Below are 21,323 nucleotides of genomic sequence, written 5' to 3' on the forward strand. Positions count from 1 at the left end.
ACTCCACTGGTGCTACAGATGAACTGGGAGTACTCATTACAGTGGTGATGGAAGTTGTCGCTACTGCAGTGGTCTTGTGATCAAGATAGGACCAAAAATCCTTGGTCAGCAACGTGTGCATTTCTGACACGGTAAGAGGGAGGGCTGCAACCTCCCCAATCGAATTTGCTGTGTCGTCCTCTGACTCTGAATCTGTCAGGGATAGATCCACCTGGACATTAACCGGCTTAGGAACAGTCATCTTCTTGATGAAAGGCTCATCGACCAGGACTAGTGGATGTAGCACATTTCGTAACTCTTGCCACAACGACCTTTGTCGCCGTCCTTTTTACCCAAGGGGTGGCTTCACAGGTTTCAAGGTGTTTGAACAGACAGGGCTTGTTCCTTGCTGGTTGATTGCAGTAATCACACTCTTCAGGCCTTTGGCTACAGGACACCTTGTGTCGATACAAGCTCGATTTTGACCTATAGGATGCCCCACATGCACAGTGATGAGATGGTTCAGACATCTGTAACAAAATAAATAATATATATATATATATATATATATATATGTATATTTTTATATATATATATTTCACTATTTATGTTGTTTATTAGCTGTTCCTGTATATATAAATTTTGATCATAGTTTATTCTGTTGATGTTCTTGTTACTGTTGTTGGTTAATAAAGTTCAGGGCTGTGACGTATCAGTGGTGTTCAGGCTTAGTCATTTGTGAGGTCGCACTTAATCTGTCTCAACAGTCCACAGTTTATAAGTGGTTCCCTCATACAGTTTCAGTCGATCATAGTGGACTAGTTTCTTCTTAGCTCTGAGATGTTGTTGGACCCGGTATACTGTATCATCAAGTTTACCGATAACCTGATATGGTCCAGTCCAACGACATGCCAACTTGGGAGATAGCTTTTTGTGACGTGCACTACCGTACAGCCAAACAGCATAGCCTATTTTAAATGTCTTCCCTTTATTGCCGACGTTATAATTCCGCTCCTGACGCTCAACACTTCTCCGTTGAACCTGTCGAGCCCTTTCATGTGCGATTTCCATGCGCTCACGCAGTTCAACAGCATAGTCTGTTCCCTCTATTGCTGGCATCTGTGTTGGTCTGCCGGTGATCAAATCTAGAGGTAAGTTTATTTCTCGTCCTAACATCATCATACTTGGAGATTGCTGTGTTACGTCATGAAGTGATGATCTGTAAGACATCAGTGCAAAAGGCGGTTGCTCGTCCCAGTTACGTTGGTCCTTGTCTATCATCATAGCCAGTCGATCTTCTAAGGTTCGATTAAAACGTTCAACCATTCCGTTGGATTGAGGATGGTATGGTGTAGTATTGGTTTTCTGTATTCCAAGTAGATGACATACCTCTTGAATTATACTGGATTGAAAATTTGTCCCTAAGTCTGTATGTATTTGTTCAGGTACTCCAAATCTACAAATAAATTCCTTCACTAGTTTGTCTGCCATAGTTTCAGCTTCCTGGTTTCTAATTGCATAGGCCTCTACCCGTTTGGTGAAGTAATCCTGTATGACTAGTATATACTGATTTCCCTTCTTGGTCTTTGGTAATGGACCCATTACATCCATTGCTACTCGCTCCATTGGAACTCCAACTATACACTGGCTCAAAGTTTGGCTTTGATTTCCTTCCTGAGGATTTCCTCGAATTACATTTGTCGCATTGTTTGCACCACAGTCGAATATCTTTACTCCAGCCATACCAATGATATCGTTGTCTTACTTTAGGAATAGTTTTTCCACAGCCTAAATGACCTGCTGTTTTAGAAGCATGTAATTCATCAGTTCTGCTGGAAGAACTATCTGGTAGTGCCAGTTTAGTCCATCTTCTGTTTCCCACCTACGATGTAGAACTCCACTGATTAGTACTAGCCTGTCCCATTGTGCCCAATAATACTTGGTTGTTCTACTTTGATCAGAGACTGTTGTCCAATTAGGTTGTTTTTGATTTTCTTCTTTCGCCTTTATTATCCATTTCAGATTACTGTCGCTTCCATGCAGAATAGCAAGATTTTCATCCGACCACCTGTTCTCTGCTGATGTCCGATTCGTTGTCTGCAAAGATGTGGGTAATTTTACCTCGTTGGGTTCTCTGTTGGATTTCAGTTTACTTTGTTTTCGTATTATTACTGCTGTTACATGGGTGCACTTTGGACGGGCCTTATACCGCCTTTGTTTCTGCTGTGTATACCTCCAATGCTTTGGAATCGTTTTAATCTTTGTTACCACAGTTCCATCTGTCCCGGAAGGCTCTGTTTGAACTTCAGCATCTTCTGTAGTAGCCGCTGACCCTGAAACAACATTCACAGATGCAACTGGGTATCCATGCTTATCACACCAGTTACATGGAATTCTGGATAAAGCATCAGCATTACCACGACGGTTACCAGGACGATGAACGATTTCAAAGTCATAGGACAAGGCAGAAAATTAACCCCTAACCTCCCATGCAATTATATGAAATAATACACTGTCTCTAGCAAAATCGCCACAATATGAAGTTTACCGAGCGCTGTGTGCATGCTCCATTTCCACTGAATTGACAGCGCCTCATTTAAATATTCTGAGTTTTTAGTTTTTGGGGTTACTTTTAAACATTTACTTAGCGTACAATGCTGAGGGTGGAATTAGCCAAAAGCTCGTAACTTTTACTTCTGGAGAAAAATATCCGATATTCATGTCATTCTGTAACAGCACAAAAATACCTAATATCTGAGCGACAACAAATACTCCACTATTATTCACCACACCATCATCACATCCAACTCTCCTTATTTGTTCTCCTCCTCTTTCTTTAGTCGTCGGTTCATCCATGTGTTCAATCAGCTCTCCTCACGTTTGGGGTTCTCACGAAACAATTTTCTGGAACACCAGGGAGTTTCATATCACGGATTTCTGTCAGATTGGGCGCCCGCCGAACCCTTCGGTTTTCAACGGTCCCGTTCCGTTTGCTAGGGAACCTTGTGGACTCGTTTTCTTGCCGGGAATCAGGAAATGATCGTGAGACTTTTCTAACTTTTTTCCGGCGAAGTGTGAAGACGTCTGGGAGGGCTCCCTTCACGGATGGTACTGATAGATCACTTAAAACAGTTTTGTTGACATCAGGAAGTGTAACCCCTCCTCAAATTGCTGGTGACACACACAACAGGACCCCGAAGTCGTATCTGCAAAAAGGTTTATTTATAGAATAAACCCGGCAATTGAAACAACATCGTCTGTCTCGGACACACGTGTTTTGGTTAAAGTCAGAGCATTTCAAATTCAAAGTTACATAAGAGATTTGCATGGTTTGAACATCAATGAACTACAAGTACAGTTACACGAAAGATTAACCTTATTAATCCACAATTTGAACTGGGTAACCGATGAACAATCATTGTCAGGGGAAAATACATTTATTAACATTCGGCTCGTGGTCATATATGGCGTGGACTTCTCGTTGTGTATACTAGAACGTTAATTTCCCTCGTATCGAAGATGTGAAGACATTTGTCAGTGGAATCATTTGAACAAACCAATGATACCCTTAAAGTAACATTATCCTAACTTTCACTTGGCTTACATACAAACAATATTACTAACTATTCAAACAGCTATTCCACATTGCATTACTGGTGTGCGCATCGCAACTGAATAGTTCGCGCCAGTAACTTTAAAGTTATAGACCTGGCGTCGCTACACAGCATAACTTGTTTAACAGGACCAGTCAAAATACAACAGCAAAACACTGTTCATTATACTCGCCTTATTTCGACCTACTATTATCAAAGTTGTGAAACACATTTTATGACATCAGCATACCTGCAAAAAGGTTTATTTAAAGAATAAACCCGGCGGGCGAAACAACATCGTCCGTCTCAGAAACACGTGTTTTGGTTAAAGTCAAAACACTAACCCGCTCAAGCTACATGACAGTGACCCAAAATACGAAAATCACTTTCGCTGGTAACATTTCTTTGAAAAATGAAAAAAAAGATTCATATATACAGTAAAGCAATGTTAAAAGAGAATAATATTACCCTGTATCTTTGGGGTATCTTTGTACAGTGTTGCTGGGTTGAACAAATTGTCATCAAGATCCATCATTTGCAAATCGTCTCCCATGTTGTGCTCATTGGCTTCATGCTTCCCCTCAGTAGTGGGGTATATCCAACACAACTGGATCAGGTGCAATAGTTTTCATTGAACTGTTTGCTGGGATATTCTTGGTCTCTCTCAGATCCGTCTCCAACCCAGGGGTCGAGGCCCATAAATGTACAAAATGAAATCCTCGATATTTTCTAAAATCGAGGCCCTGTTTGGTTTTGGACCTCCCCGGTTGATCGCTCACTTGTGGTGGCTTCGACTTTTCTGACTCACTCGGGAGTCCTTCTCTGCCAACAATATGGGGACATCGGTTAGTAACTTCCTCCACTATAAGGACTCTCTGGAGGACAGAATCTGCCATTCAACGGAATCAATTCTGCACACGCCAAATATATCGAGTCAACAGTCTGGGTCTTTGGTGGACTTTCCACTGTACCAGGCAGGGGTGCCGTTTGCAGTGCCTCACACTTTTTAACCTTTTCCACCATCTTGTGGCAGACTTTATCTCACGTTTCTTTGCTACAATTTCTTCCGCTGTTGCGGAAACTTTTGTGGAATGACATCCCATGGTAGGTTCTAACGCTATCGCGTCAATAAAAAAATCTTTACAAAGTGACTGGAATCAATGTAATTAAGCATAACTGCAGCATAATTGTCCAATTTTGCAACGCTAGCAAAATTATTAAACGCGTAATTCTGCTTCAAGTTGGCGGTGATTTGCCCTTGCATAACGTAACGTAACAACCTGAGGTCCGAAGTAATCGCCCAGAACCGGGAAGCTGCGTCGTCGCCATATTCACATATGAGCCTCATTTGGAACTCTTCGGGCATTTCCGGTCGGCAGTCATCTACCCTCAGAAGGTTTAGATCAAAAGATACCATGTAACATGACGCGTCATTGATTGTTATAGTCTTCAATCTTATTGCAACACAACTCTGTTAAAAGTAAAATGTTAAAACTGTGAAGATTTCCAGGACTGACTGCACTTAGAGTTATGTTTACGTGTTAATATTGCAACAAGGGTTCATGTAAAAGACCCAGATGACACACTGTATAATGTCCACATGGCTTTATTCTGAAGAAGAATAAAAAGGGAATTTCGTTAGGACATAATCAAAGCGTTGCGATCGTCTCAAGGATGGTAAATGGGTGCGCGATTTAAATAACAAATCATAATTAATTTTCATGGGACACTGTAGATTAAGTGAAATAAAGTAATACAATGTGTTTAAATGAATTAGGACATGAGTTTGCTTTACACAAATATGAACTAAATGAAATAAATCTATATGTACTTATGTACAGTTGTTAACTCTGCAAAACCCCTATAAAGTTTTGGAACAAAAATAAAGAATGTTGCAATATATTACACTTTCCAGACACATATTGTCTTTTGACATTTAGAGTTAAGCCCCTTATTTGCATTATGCCAACAAAAGTAGTCGCCCCTGTTGAGCGTATTCCATTAGGAGTTATCCCCCTTGTTTACATACTTCTGACCTGGCACACATTCGTGGATTTCAACTACGAAATACGTAAGGAAATATGCCTCTAAGCCCCTCAGGCTTTCTATCTAGCTTTACTGGAGTTACAAACTATTAAAAGACACAACTGTCGTTAAATATAGTGAACTAAAACTACTGTTATTTCAATCAGAAATCTAGCGAATACGAAACGTAACATAACGTAATGTTAATTAAATGGAAACAACAACGTCTGACGGTGAGCGACAGACAACTACTGTAAGCTAATCTACTAATTAATACAACGATGTGCTCATTCGGCAGAACTATACAAGTAACTATGCATTCAACAACTATCATATGGCTAAATGAATCTGCATGATTAAATACCTGAAGAAGAATAAAAAGGGAATTTCGTTAGGGCATAATCAAAACGTGGCGATCGTCTCAAGGATGGTAAATGAGTGCGCGATCCCACAATCCTATGCGTCTGAAGTCACGCTGTCTCAAACACACGAACACTCATTCCTGATGTTATTCATTACAGGTTATGAAAAACACTAACAGAAAATTGTGCCACAATGATAGTTAACAAAAAAAATGTTACAAAAGATGGTTACTTCACTGTGGTGAGATTGCACATGTATATGGGGCCTCACATTCATATACCAACTCCGTTAAAGTGATTGAACTCTTGCAGAGGGCTGGTTAATCAACGCAGAGAAAAAAAAAAACAGAGAAAAAAATTTAATACCTTTAATTGAGTTAGAATATTAACACGTTAACGCTTAATAAAACTGGTCAGAAAAAGTGCAGTCACTCCTTGTGGTCTTGATAGTGTTGACTTCAACATTTTAGTTTTAAGACTCAATTTCCTTTAATGAAGAAGTAAAAACTTTAAATATTTATTAGGGTATTATCAAAATCATTCTGTAGTAAACATCTTCAGTCACTCGCGTTTGGTCAATTTGAAGGTAAAGGCTAACTGCGTCGACGTGATGGATCCCCTCCGAGAGAGTTTAATTTCCCGTGCTGATTTCGGTATACTACAGCTGGGCACCAAGTAATTTTGTCTATCGGTAGTTAGTCATCTCAGCTATCAATTCCAGGTAGGTGTTCCATGTATCATCACTAGTAAATACACACTGGAAGGAAAGTATAAAGGATAAATTCCAACAGCCATGTTTGAATACATACTCCTCACAGCCTAAACAAGGGAGACAACTGCTGACATTTCTAGCATATTTTGTACTTGTTTAATCTTTGCTTCAGTTTTGTTTAATCTTTTTTGAAAAATGTTTTTAGTAATCAATGTTGATTATGGTTCCCTCTAGGTCATTACCGGGAGACTGATCCTAAACAATTAGCCAGATAGCATGTCAAATTGGTCTAATTTGCTAATAGTGACAGTGGTAATTGTATACATTGATTCCCCTCACTGTAAAGAGTATCTATTAAAACATGGCGGTTTGAGTTTCAATTTATCCAGTTTCCCCAATAGTTTCATGCTTGTGTGGGTTTACTGGTGATGACACATGGGAACACTACCTGAAATTAATAGCTGAAACGACTGTGACTATGGACAGACACATTATTTGGTGCCCTGCAGTAGTATACTAAAGCCCTTCAAGGAAGTACAGAGGTGTTCAAGTTAAGCGCATGGACAAGACTGGGCTGTGATAGTATACGTAATCACAGCCTGATAGGGCTAGCTGCTGTTCGGTTAAAACACAGGCTACTGAGTGAAAATTAACACCCAAATCCCGTGTAATGCGAGATCCCGCGACAGATTTGTTTTTTAAAAAATGGCAGAAAACAAGGAACAAATCGGGTTCTCGTCAGAACGTTCATTTACTTTGCCAATATATCGGTGTTCAATAGGATCGGTTATAAAAAAATTTTAAAGAAAAAAGAAAAACCAATGTGCATCAATGGAGGAAGAATAGATTCTATCCTACCTATGGTACAACATTCATGTACCGGTATTAGGTGAAGACTGACTGAATGAATGTTTGGGTTTTAACAATTTTTCAGTCATTTGACGACGAAGTCATTAGGTGTGTGTATACATGCGGTCTCCTTGTGGTAGAGCTAGTCCATGTCGCAAAAGTGCTGCCGCCACAAAGTATCCTGGCGAAGGGCCAACCAGGCGTGTTTCCTTGCTCTAACCTCCCAGCGCTGAGCGCCCAGTGAGGTAGCAACAAGTACTATTTTCAAAGTCTATGGTATGTCCACAGACTTCGATGCCAACACTCTAACATTTGGCCACTGAAGCTGTCTGAACGTGAAAACAAACGGACAGGAGGTGGATTCTATGACTTTGGCCATAGATCAGGGAAGCCAACAATAAAAGATTCACTTTAGCAAGGGATTTTGCTAAAAAGTCAACATAACACAGAGAAGAACAGTTCATTTTTATTGCTTTTAACAACACCTGTTTTACATACACATATTAACAACAACATACATCTCAACCATGTTAGAAGGTTTGCTGATGCAATAAGTAGCATTTTAACAGTAATTAGCACTATCAAAGAATCGGATTATACACAAGGAATTTTCAAGATCACATATTAAACTATCTCTAAATGTGTGTCTCCCTTACAGTGTCTTACACGAAATGCTCATTAGAGACACCTCTAATTAGCATTTCAAACTCTCTAACTTAAGATGTTGAAATATGACTTACATACGGAAATACTTTCATGTACAATTTATTTTTTTTGGTAAGAAATGCCGCAAGGCATGAAACATAATGTACCTGATTAAAAGAGAAATATGTGTGAACTAGGCCCTGCACATGTTTATAAATGTACTAATACCCATATTTTTATACATGATGTATTATACGCGGCACACTGATACATGCTCCATAGTATTATCACATAATTCTGACAATCATTCATAAATTAATTACATTGTAGGAGCAGAAACATCAACATCAAATCTGAATTTTAACACAGAGATCTTAGCAACAAAAAGGTTTTAAACCATAAAAAAAATTGACTAAAACATATAGTGTAACTGACTTTGTAATAAAAGAAATCTGTATTACCTCAAACCCTGGAAATATGGGATATGCAGAAACACAAATAATAAATTCCTTTGCTTAAAGAGTACACTAGGGCTTACATTTAGCTACTAAAATGGAAGAACAGCACTGTGCCTTCCACAGACATAAGTGCCACTTCCTAGAACTGTCACGAAACCATTTTGCCATGTCCTAATTTCTACCACAATTCCTTAGCATTTTAATGTTACAACCAGTTTACCTGCAATGTGAACACTGTAAATCGACAACTAACTTGTAAGTGACATATTTGACATGGCCTACTAGACTGACTAAATATAAGCCTGACCATTTACAACTATTGTTGACGTTATATACTGCTTTAGACCGATAGTTGTACATGGCTTCAGTGATAGTATAAATGAAGAAGCAAGGCATCGCCTCGTTAAATTTCGATGGTTTGTTTTGATAATGATCCTGGCAAGAGAACTGAAACTTTGTGTAACATAAGAAATTCCTTGATTTCTTCATTATTTCATATTGTCCTCTTGTACCAGACAAAAGTGGTTCAACTAATATTAAGGAGGTGGGTAATACTGTGATTGTAGCAAGACGAGAATATGACGTCTGATGTTGTCGAACGAAGCTCATGCTATTTTGTGCACCCAATACCTTTTGTGTAAATCAACTCTACATCCTAAATAATATCAGTATTTATAAAAGTGACATGATTCAAAATGCTCTACATTGTTGTGATTTGTTATGCTGCATTTATTACTCTATGTTACCCTTCAATTAACTGCTTAGTTACTTAGGTTAATCAGCCCTTTCACCTTGTGGAGCAATTCTCAATTCACAATTCAAATTCTTCACCTAATGATCACAGATAGGTGAGTCAATCTCACCACTTTGTGGGCGGTGAACAATTTTAGCAAACATTTTATGGTTGAAACCTAATAACACTGTAAAAAAATGCGTCCTTGACTTGTTTAAAACATTGTTCTTGAAGACAGTTTGAAACACACAGATTTGCCTTTTTTCAGACTTCCTTGTCAAAATATCCCATGATTCTAAAAGCATTTCCCCACATCATGTTTAACAACAGGCAATACCATTTTTTAGTTTTCACAAATTCCCCCATTTTTTGTTTTAAGACAAGATGTCCATCATTAGGTTAACTGACAAAGCAATGTACTTCTCCCAAAAAACTTCTGTGCCAATGGAAGTTCCAGTAAATAACTTGAGCTCATTTCTTGTGGCTCTTGAAGAAGTTAATGAGCCCATTGGTGGAGGCATCATGTGAGTTGACTGGATCTTTACCCTTCAGTTCAGGTTGGATTACTTTAGCCAGCTGCTTGCCAAGCTCCACTCTGTCAAATACACAACATTTATTTATTTACTTGACCGGTGTTTAACAACAAACTCAAGAATTTTTCACTCATAATATGGTGGTTAATTTCATAGATGGAGTTCCTTAGGCAAACCACTGACTTTTGGGAAGTTACTGTCTACATGTGATGTATAGACATGCCATATGGTAGCAGAAAAATAGTTGTCAATGAAGGTTAGTGTACACAAATGCCTACATGAGCATCATCAGTTGCTTGTTATTATCAAGGGAATCCACAAATCAAACTCAACTAGGTTTCAAAGACATAACATGCTCAATGACTAGTCAGTTTCACCAAGTTTAACCAGGATCTTCATGAATTTGACATTACTTACTGTTTTGTAATTACAAACTATTAAAAATTTCTTTAATAGTTCGCAATAACTGAATTTGCATGTTTTGGGAACCAAACTTCACCAAATGAAGAGAAAATCCTGTACATTATGCCTTCAAGAGAAAGTTACAAATTTCTTTGTGGATAACATCATTATTTAGTTTACCTCATATATATGTTGTTTTCTTTTCTTTCTTTCTTAAATTAGAATGGTGAGTATAAAACAAATGGTGTAGGCCTCATTCATTTTACATCAGAGATAGGGAATGAAAAACAACAATTCTTTACATAGAACAAAGCTCTATCAGTGAGTTAAATTTTTCCCATCCTATCTGTATCATTTTAGTGTTAGTTACTATATTTCTTTTAATTTTTGGGACACCTGGTCTGTTCTTTTTAGCCAGTATACATGTAATTGTAGCAGGAATATTTAGTTTCTTTTTTTTTTCACATGGTTATTTATTTATTTGATTGGTGTTTTACACCGTACTCAAGAATATTTCACTTATACGATGGCGCTCAGCATTATGGTGGGTGGAAAACGGGCAGAGCCCAGGGGAAACCTACGACCATCTGCAGGTTGCTGACAGACCTTCCCACATTTCATATGGTTAGATTATCTAACAAACAACATACTGATAAGCTGAGAAAGACATTTAATATTCTGGTTTCAGCACTACTAATATCTATCCCAAGAAATACAAGAATTGGGGTAGTACCCAACAAACTTACCCCCACTGATCATAAGAGTTAATGTCCCAGATTGTGCCTTGGGTAAATATCTTGTGTTCATACATCACTGAAAGAAAAACAGATCAAAGGTAAAACATCTGAAAACTACGATCAATGAATCAGCCAAGGAGTAAAATGCTTCAGAAGGAAGCTTGGTGACAGTCTCTTGTCTCCACGTGTATTATGCAGAAAAACTGAACCTATTTGATTCATCTGACTGGTTTTTTACACCGTACTCAAGAATATTTCACTCATACAATGGCGGCTAGTATTATGGTGGGAGGATGACCCTTTTTTCGACAACTTTCTGACAACACTAATGAGTGGTTCCAGCAGTCATATCAGGATTGGTAAATGAACTGCCTTTAGAAAATATGTCACTTGATACAAGACAAAGTTGTAAGACAAAAGGCTTTATGAATGTTTCCTGATTAGATTCCTCACATACCTACAAGGGCGCCCAGGGTAAAAGGAGTCAGTTTCTGGAACATAATGGAATTGCTGGGACGATTTCCCTCGAAGACTTTGTGTGGTAAGATATGAGCAATCTGGTCTGGACTCATCCCAGAGCTTTTCAGTTCCTCTTCTGCCTCAGCAACAGTCTTCCCTTTCATCAATGCCTCGGTCTGGGCCAGGAAGTTAGCAGCCAAAATCTGATAAGACAGGGATAGATTAAATGTATTTGTGGATTTCTATGACACACCTTAACTGCTACATTGTAGATTGGATAATTTCACAGAATGTACGCTTCAAATGTTGGAGCCTAATATAATAATAATTTTTAATATCCGTAAACAATTTAACTTTTATATGTTTATTTATTTATTTCATTGCTGTTTATTGTCATTCTCAAGAATTTTCATTTATAAAATGAATGAATGATTATGGCTTAACACTACTTTGGCAATTATCCAGCCATATCGTGATGAGTTTTTGGTGAAAGGATGGTGGCCAGGTAAATGGATGGAGGAAACGTAAGTGCTGGAAAAAAACCACCAGCCTGTAAGGTTCCTGACAAATTAGATTTTTTGGACTTCAAGCCACAGCCAAAGCAGCAAGAGTAGGATTTGAACATGCAAAACTGATTGGCCTTACTGTAACCACCTGAATTAGTGATGACCCTTAAACCCGCAAAGTACATTATCAAAGTGAAGAAAGATGTCCATAAATAAACTTGACACCACAACTGCAGTCAAAGTCACCACAGAGTTATACTGACAAGTTCCCTCATACAATGCAATGTCAAAACCTTGTCATTGTGATACCTGTCACGTCTGACCCTTATCACTGCTAATTTATAAAGGAAAAAGAAACATCACCATACAGGACATTTCATGCTGTGATATCACTGTCACTTCCAGATTTACTTAACATTTACTTGGTTGGTGTTTACCTGATTTCTGCGAGTCTGATCTGTACACTCACTTTCAAAATCCAACAAAGTTAAGAAGGTATACCAGTTTACATGTACAAAAGGAGCATGTTCAGGCTGTTTCCACACATTCTACACTGTGTGTTCAAAATTCATACCATTTACATGTATACCATGAAATGCACGAAATGCCAGTCTAGTTCTGTGAGGAGAAATTCTGCATTTTCTCATTACCTCATGATGGAGACCTCCCTGAATGGGGTTATGGGTTTCCACGGGGATGAAGAAATCAGCAGGAACCAACCGTGTACCTGTCAATCATAACACGATATTAGGACACTATCTGTGTATCTTTGAAATGTGAAACCCAAGAGTGGGAAACTCTCAAATATGCCTACATATTCACCGTGTGGAAAGCTGTCCGAACTTGGGACCAATTTCACAAATGAATAAATGGTTATGGCTAAACGCCACATCGTCAATCTTCCAGCTATATAGTGGCGATGTTTCACAAAGATGTCGTAAATCTAGGATAACTGCATACATAGGACAAGGGTACAGTAACAGTGAAGTCCCAAATATTGTACAATGAAAAGACTGTTGTATGCTGCTTTTTGAATCTGGGCCCAGAGTACCCATTTCCTTAACTGTTCCTAGATGTATGTGGCCATGCAGAAACTTTGATCTAATTTAGTGTTTCTGTGAACAAATCAATCAAAAGGAATTACATACTCCACACTCTCCCTATTATGGTTGTGATGCAGTTATAAATTGTTATGTAATTACCCTAACATTACTGTTGGAAGATGTTTTTTGTATTTAATTCTGACAATGTCTACTTTGTCTATGGAGATAACGAGGAACATAAAGTCACCGAAAACAAGACAGTCCAAGCAATGAACTCATTTGTTTTATTTTATTCTTTTTTGTAATAATCCACAGTTTTAACATAACCCACCTAAAACAAGTCAGTCAAAGCAGGGAAGTCTTTTTGCGTTTTTTTTTTTTTTTGTAATAAGCCACAGGTTTAACATAACAAAACCTGTAGTGTGACCTACCTTGATGGATGAGCTGGTAGAAAGCATGCTGGCCGTTGGTGCCAGGCTCCCCCCACACTATAGGCCCTGTACTGTAGTTCACACGCAGTCCGCTCCTCGTAACATACTTCCCATTACTTTCCATGTCCCCTTGTTGGAAGTAGGCTGCAAATCTGTGCATATACTGGTGTAAACACAGAGCACAGACCGGTAAGAGGGGAAACATTTTGAGGGAGCAGCTCAGCCCTAAACACTCCTAGATCTGTGAGTGGAAGAATCTGTTTATTTTCCTTTGTATGATGCTAATATCTTTTTTATGTATATGAAACAAAAGTGTTTTGCTTCAAATATGCATATATTGTTTCAATGGCATTTATTTAATAGGCATCCACCAAAAGAGTTACACATTGATACATGCTCATGGGTGTCTATATATTAGATTAAGGAAAGTAGAATGCTGTCATGTTGATTTTACTCCAATCTACAAGTATATTGTTAGGTCCTCTATTCAACATAGATGCAATGCAAAAACATAAAAATATATTTTGACAGGAGAAAACAGAAAGTAAGGAACACTGATGTGGATGTATGTCTGTAGGTCAGTTTTCTTCACTACTGTTCACACTTGGTGGGTGTTTTACTAGCAAAAGAATACATAGTGCTGAGTATTTACAAAAAACTATAGAAAATAGGCAATGCTGACCTCGCACATCTTTGGCTTTCACATGCATGCACTTTCCTTTGCTAGTGTATGAATGATATATGTCACTCACTTAGCAGATATAAATTATTTCAATGGCCATGCACACAAGTCTGAAATACCATTTAAAATTGCAGTACAGCTTGGTGTGAATGGACTTCACATAGTATATGAAACTGCAAATATTACCAGGAATAAACCAGTCTATGCTACATTTACAGATTTAATGCTGTAGTCTGTACACAACAAGCAAATATTATATCTCTTTTGTCATGAGACAATAATCCAAGTTTATACCCACCTGGTCATAAGGCAACAAAGCATGGGTTTCCGCCTTGAAGAAGTTGCTGTACCATATACCCACAACAGCCAGGATGACCGGCAGCTGAGTGTAGAACAGAACACAATTCAGAAACAGAACACAGCCAATAATGTATAATAACCATTGGATATATACCCATATGACACATATACACACAAAGAATTTGTTCTTATCAAGATACACATTCTGGTAGGTTAGGTTTACATCTGTTTTGTTACTTACAACATCATGGATTTACTCTCAAACAAACACAGTTATTTAAAAAATTAATTAATCATTTAAATAGTTTTCTTCTGTTAACATTAGTTTTTACTAAACTGGTTTTACTTTTGAATTAGTGGTTTTATGCCCTATGCAAGAATACTTTAATTATACCACGGCAGCCTGCATTATTGTGGGAGGAAACTGGGTAGACCCCACAGGGAACCCACGACCATTTCCATGTTATTAACAGACCATCCCACGTACAGCCTAAGAGGAAGCAAGCATGAGGTGGACTTGAACTCACAGTGACTAGCTGGATTGGTGCGAGTGTGCTGCACTAACATGCTAACCACTAGGCCTCATATTACTTAATACACTTACATTTTTCTCAAGAGGGGCCTGACAGAAATGCTGATCCATGAAATGACCACCAGCCAAGAGATCTTCAAAGTTATCCATACCTGTGACAGAGGTGAGGACAGAATGTGTGTATATGGCATTTTAGTTCATAAATCCCTTGGCGTTTTCAAAGAGCCATGAAAGAGCCAGAATGGCCCATACAGCTATGTTCTACATCGGGATATTGGTACCTATATCGGACAGAATGAAGTTTTTGCCCATAGAAGCACATGGACATGTACAGTTTATTACCTCCCTGCTGCTAACTGACACCTGAAAAAAGCAAGCACGACATCTTTAGATTTCCGACTGAATGGGCCACAAAATTATAATTAAAAAAAATCAGGAAACTGGGAGTTCCTCTGACACAAAACTGCAACAAAGCCAGTACGAGTTGGATTCCAACAGGTGACCTAATTGGTCACAGGAGAACTGTCCAGCGAGAAAACCCATTTCCCATTTACCAGGACAGTGAGACTCTCAAAGCTCTCTTGGTCTCAAACCATTTAAAAAAAAAAAAAAATGACAGGGTCATGGTATGTACATAAATATGTACATATGCATCCATCATTTAGCTTGCTCCTCCAAAACGTTTACATGTGCAGCAATTTTGTGCACCAAAAACGGCCCCTGAGAGATGAAAAATTAGACCAGGAATAGATAAATACTCACCAATGAAAAGAGCAATAGAGAGACCAATAGCAGACCATAAGGAATATCTTCCTCCCACCCACTGCAAAAAGAGGACAGTCATATGATGGATATGTACGTACATGTATACTTCACAGCTTGGACTACAATTAGCCGATATCAAGTCCAAAATTAAGAGAAAAATGCAAGTATCAAATTAATACCTTGTGAGATATGTAGTATAGCTTTTATTGACAAATTCTGTTTGTTTAAAGCATTGTGCCATTTCATCTTAAAAGTTTAATTACACTTCACACTGCAATCTACAAGTACTAATCGCATGAAAAAGAAATTCCACACCTTGCATTTGGTGAACTTTTTTTGTCTTCAAGGTGAATATCAAGTAAGTGTGACTATGGATGATTGTAGGTATAAATATGTTACTCACATCCCAAAATTCAAACATGTTCTTCTCATCAATACCGAAATCTTTAACTTTGGGCTGAATACATAAAACTCCACTAGTTAATAAATGCATGATAAACAAATTGCACTAGTATGTGCATGTACATGTGTTGAAAGTGCAACATGACTGTATCATTACAATTCTGTAGTTCTGTAATACATAGGTTACTTCCCGTTTCAAGGAATTACCTCCACCTGACAGTAAGTGTTTCATTTCATTCAAAATAGTTAACCTTACAAGAAATTTCACAAGAGGATCAGTCATAGTTAATCACTGTGGTTAATTACATTCCATCACACTGTTACTTCCAAATGCCAACAGCACTGGATAATAGAACTGATGCTTACTGTCAAGGGAAGTAACCTACGTATTACAAAAAATAACCCATAAATACGGGAGTGCAACATAGCCCATTGGTAAGATGCAGAACACTGAGTGATTGTCAATGACATTCTCATTCAATGTCAGCATTGGGCAGGGAATTTCAAAGACCTAACCCACTACAGAGAGGAAAGCTGACTAAATTTTTAGAATTAATGAGAAAGAATTCACACCATTTTTCAAACAGGCCTGCTATGTACAATAAATATAAATGTGTAATTCTGCATGTCACATTTAGGAAAGCTCACTGGTAGCCTGCTATAGGCTGGTAGTGTACCCAAGGCACTAGAGTTTGCTCTGCCAATAGAAACTGACTTCTGTAAAAGTGAATAATTCTACAGTATGGCAACAATCTAATAAATAAATACCAATAACAGCAAATACACAAAGCAAACTTACACCATTGGTAGACAGGGCAACAAAGTGTTTGGCCACAGCTGCTGGCTGGGATGAAAAATGGCAGATGAAGGAGTTTTGTTACCAGCATATCACATAACGCATTTATCAAGATATTAAATACACCATAACTATCAAAATATATCTTCTTTAAAGTGAAGATGGCAAATCTTAGACTACAAGAGACTCATTGCATAAATCAATCAGGTTAAATTTATTTTCATCAGGGATAAAAATACAGAAAGAATATGAGAAACCTGTAAGGAATGTATCTACATCATGGACTTATCACATTATCCTTTACTGTAGTGAGTTCAAGACAAAATATTTAGTGAAAATGCTATTTACCAAAAGCATCAAATATTATGAAACCTCACTCACATCTTTAGCTTTGTCTAAGAACCAGGCTTTAGCAGATGTAGCATTCGTGATTGTTTCCTGAGTTGTAAATGTCTGAAAGAAAAAAGTCAGAACAAGTTTGAACAGTAAAAACGTTGGTTTCAGGTCTCGACAACAAATTCTCATATGGAATTTCTTCACATTAAGAAATATATTTTGATATTTGTGGAAATTTTTGTTGAAAACTCTTGTATGTTTCAGTGAATCATTGTCTTTAATATATTGAAACTAGATGTTAACGAAAAAAAAAAAAAGCACATCAAACCTGAGAAGCCCATCTACTATCCAATATGGCTTCCTGTAGTAAGGTTACATACAGAACTTTAGTCTTTGTTAGACTTTTCGGGAGAAAATATTCATAAAAAAGCAGACCAAAAGTAGGTTTTTATGATAGTATGACAAGGATTTCTAGAAGAGAAAACTATAAAATTTATATCTACATAGGATACAAAACAACCTGATGCCAAAAAGTGAAGTTCTATATAGTCCTTGTGTGGTCCATTTCATTTTGTAAATGACTTTTCCGAGGACAACACATGAATAGAACATTTCTTAGATTACTCTTACCTTAGAAGCAATGATGAAAAGAGTGGTCTCCGGGTTCAGTTTCATCAACGTCTTTGCCAAGTGTGAGCCATCAATATTAGAGACAAAATGAACATTAGGACCCTTCCTGTAGGGCTGGAGAGACTCTGTCACCATCAGAGGGCCCTGGTATAAACAAAACAGATACAGATGCCTAGCAATTTAGTAAAAATTCTAAATATTTACAGCCTTATTCCTTTGTTGAACTCAGAAATAGAAAATCCTAATGAATTATTCATTTATATGAAGGTGGTAGATTTTTTTGTGTCCCTGAAAATTCGAATTATTTTACACACTAATCATGCCAATGGTAGACTTAGAATTTCTAGCTCCAAAATACAAGAAACATGACAACAAAACAACAGACCCTTGCAGAAATGTTAAACATTTACTGAGTAAATTCTTAGTTCACACATGAAAGATCTTTCAAGTAAATGACATAAAATTTTGCCCAAAAGAATGCAATTTTAGACGGAAACAAATGTCAAAATATTACTGCAATGTTGGTGCTGGAATTTACATTTTCCCAGTAAGATATCATTCTACCTTCCAAACAAGCCTCAAAATACCTTTTTATGACCAAAAAATCCCTCAAAATCAGGCAAGATGTACACCTTTGTATTGAGTGAATTATATGTAATTTTACTGTATGTAAACACGTCACATTTTTATAAAACTTCTAAAGCTGTCTTGTGCAGAAATCTGGTCCCTTACCAGATCTGAACCTCCTATACCAATGTTGACCACATCTGTGATGGACTGACCGGTGTAGCCCTTCCAACTGCCCCCTATCACAGACTCTGTGAACTCTCTCATATGCTCCAGGACACGGTTTACATCAGGCATCACCTGTAATCATAATGTCAGTCTGATGAATCCATGACTTCTCAGCAATCAGCACTCTCAATTTTTCAGATGACTACAAATTGTGTAGTTGTATCCTGTAGTTTTTCAGATAACCTGAGTGTACATAGATCTGGTCTAAGGCTGTAAACAGATTGTCCATCAACACATTCTAAAATTAAAGGTGGATCATGGCACAAACTGGCCACAAGACTAAACTCAAGGGAGGCAACTTTCAGGTAGACTTCTACATACTTAATTTTATAATATGTTTTCAAGCTGCTATTGATAGTTTTTCCCTAAAAGTTTACCTTTAACTCACCTACATCAGTTATACAGATCAAAATAACCAATTTTCATAAATATTACAAATATTATCAATATTTGATATCAAACACATCTTCTGCATTTACCAAAAAAAAAAAAAACTTACCCTTTCAGTAAATATCAGACTCATATCTCCACTATTTATTGTGTTAAAATGATTTAAAAGTTTAAAAAGTCATAATGCAACCTGCTTTACAAATTTTAGCAACTGTAACATGTGCACAGATGAGATTGATAATTTGTGAAGGCTAATTATTTGACTGGATTTGCATTGACATTATTTTCTCCCAAAATCCTCTGGTACAGCTTCTTTAAAAGTATCATACAACTTCAACTTCAGCAAGGTTATACAAATGCCTGATATTTAAACATACAGTTTGTGAAATTCAATTTTTCTGGAATGAAAAAGACACATTACTTACATCTTTTCCATTCACATTAATGGGTGTGTTAGACCTGTTGCGCAGAGCCACGTGTAACACAGCACGGTTTTCTGTGAAATTAATTTTCTCTCCAGAAAACATTGCATCTCTCATCTGCTCAACTTGCCTGTCTTTGGCCTATATAAGTGAAAAGAATGCAGAACAAAGCAAAAATAAAACATTGTACCATGTAAAGCTAGTTGTCACACCATTCAGCATGCCAGATGAATGCTAATATTTCACAATAGCCTAATTAAAGACAAGGCTCTCAGACAGAGGAAACAAATTATTTATGTATATTTTTTAATTGCAAATCTTGACAGGATAAGATGGCATCATTTGTGACAGGCTGTGTTTGCCTGCATGGCAACTCTGACAGCACCAGAAGAGGTTTTTCTGAAGTGGAAATGAACTGGAAATTGGCCCTATTCCATGTCCATATCTAAGGCATGCTGTCATCTGCATGCTTTTTTGTTTTTAAAATTGAATTCTGAAGATAAAATGTAACTAGTCTTTTTCCCATGAATACCTGTGGTACATGTAGGTTAGCACCCCTGTCACTCTCCTAATGAGAAAATGGTGCTGTGGTGTCCAACAGAGTTATATTCTATTTTACATCTTATAAATCATTACTACAGAAAAAAAGAAGTTATTTTTGAAATACCTTGTACCAAGTTACATGTAAGTTACATGCACTATCTTAAGCAGGGGAATGGCAACTTTTTCTTAAATTTGGGAAAACTGAAGAAGGGCAGAAAAGCTTTTTAAGACTCGGCATTTTTACCACTTTTATTTTAATTTTCTGGTTAAACCCAATGAAGTTACCAGCTGAAGAAGGCGTTTGAAGACTTCCTCATCAATGAGATTTTTAGAGTAGTCCAATAGAAGATCTCCATCCTTTGTCTTCAAAGTTTGGCTGTGAAAAAAAATGGAGTTTGTTTAGCTTCATTTTTCAGTTTGATCCAGGTACATGTAGATTATCAGGATATCCAACAAGATAAAAGTACTACTTCACAGTGAGCAAAAAGGTATCATAAATGTAATTTTACCTTTTTGCTATCCCACAGCTTGTCATATTCACTGTTCATAAATGGAGGGGGAACAGGGCATTAGTAAGACAATTTTATTCACACAAAACTATCAATATACTATAAAATAAATAGAATACATCACACTGAAGTCTGAAAATAACAGATAGTGTATATATTTCTGAAATGTGGAAAGCCTTATTCAGCTGACAATTATTCTCTAATTCAAAGAAATGAAAATACAGCATTCAAACTTCACTGAGAGTATTTCCTGAACTGACTATATACAAACTGATGAAAAATGTAAGAGGTTGACTTCCCTAAGTCCCATTCCTTATAATACTAAACTATCAGTATAAATATATCCTAGAGCACAACAAGGTAAGCAAAGACTTATGATGAGATGCAAATGGCTTTGTCTTAAGACTTCCATTATTACACTAGGTCAAACCAATATCTGTAACACAAGCTGAAGGAAATAAAGTATTCATGTTACAAAAAAGAAGTCTTCCTGATTTACTGAAACTTCAACCTGAGAAATGTTACAGAGCAGGATGTACATATATATATATATATATATATATATATATATATATATTTGATTTATTTATTTATTTGATTGGTGTTTTACGCCGTATTTAAGAATATATCACTTATACGAAGATGGCCAGCATTATGGTGGCCGGAAACCAGGCAGGGCCTGGGGGAAACCCTCCCCCATCTGCGAGTTTATATATCATTACAAACAAGAATTATTTGTCTTAAGGCAAGGCCC

At 37.3% G+C, this 21,323-nt stretch overlaps 1 protein-coding gene across 1 annotated transcript; it reads right to left on the bottom strand.

Moving 5' to 3' along the window:
- Positions 1-7,973: 7,973 nt before the first annotated feature.
- Positions 7,974-20,595, bottom strand: LOC135465420 (glucose-6-phosphate isomerase-like). The gene is made up of 16 exons (XM_064742661.1): positions 20,570-20,595; positions 20,346-20,436; positions 19,521-19,658; positions 18,643-18,777; positions 17,911-18,054; positions 17,326-17,397; positions 16,948-16,992; positions 16,150-16,203; positions 15,744-15,804; positions 15,054-15,133; positions 14,448-14,531; positions 13,468-13,630; positions 12,644-12,720; positions 11,486-11,690; positions 11,038-11,104; positions 7,974-9,951 (listed from the first exon to the last, which is right to left on the bottom strand). Exons 1-16 carry the CDS (start codon positions 20,593-20,595, stop codon positions 9,828-9,830), a joined length of 1,566 nt encoding a protein of 521 aa, XP_064598731.1. The 3' UTR covers positions 7,974-9,827.
- Positions 20,596-21,323: the final 728 nt, after the last annotated feature.

This window comes from Liolophura sinensis, chromosome 5 (genome assembly GCF_032854445.1).
Source record: "Liolophura sinensis isolate JHLJ2023 chromosome 5, CUHK_Ljap_v2, whole genome shotgun sequence".
Lineage (NCBI taxonomy): Eukaryota > Metazoa > Mollusca > Polyplacophora > Chitonida > Chitonidae > Liolophura > Liolophura sinensis.

Coding starts and splice junctions, on each gene's coding strand:
- LOC135465420 (XM_064742661.1), bottom strand. CDS start 20,595: ATGACAAGCTGTGGGATAGCAAAAAG. Junction 18,778..19,520: donor TTAATGTGAATGGAAAAGAT/GTAAGTAATGTG, acceptor TTATGATTACAG/GTGATGCCTGATGTAAACCG. Junction 13,631..14,447: donor CTTTGTTGCCTTATGACCAG/GTGGGTATAAAC, acceptor TGTTTACACCAG/TATATGCACAGATTTGCAGC.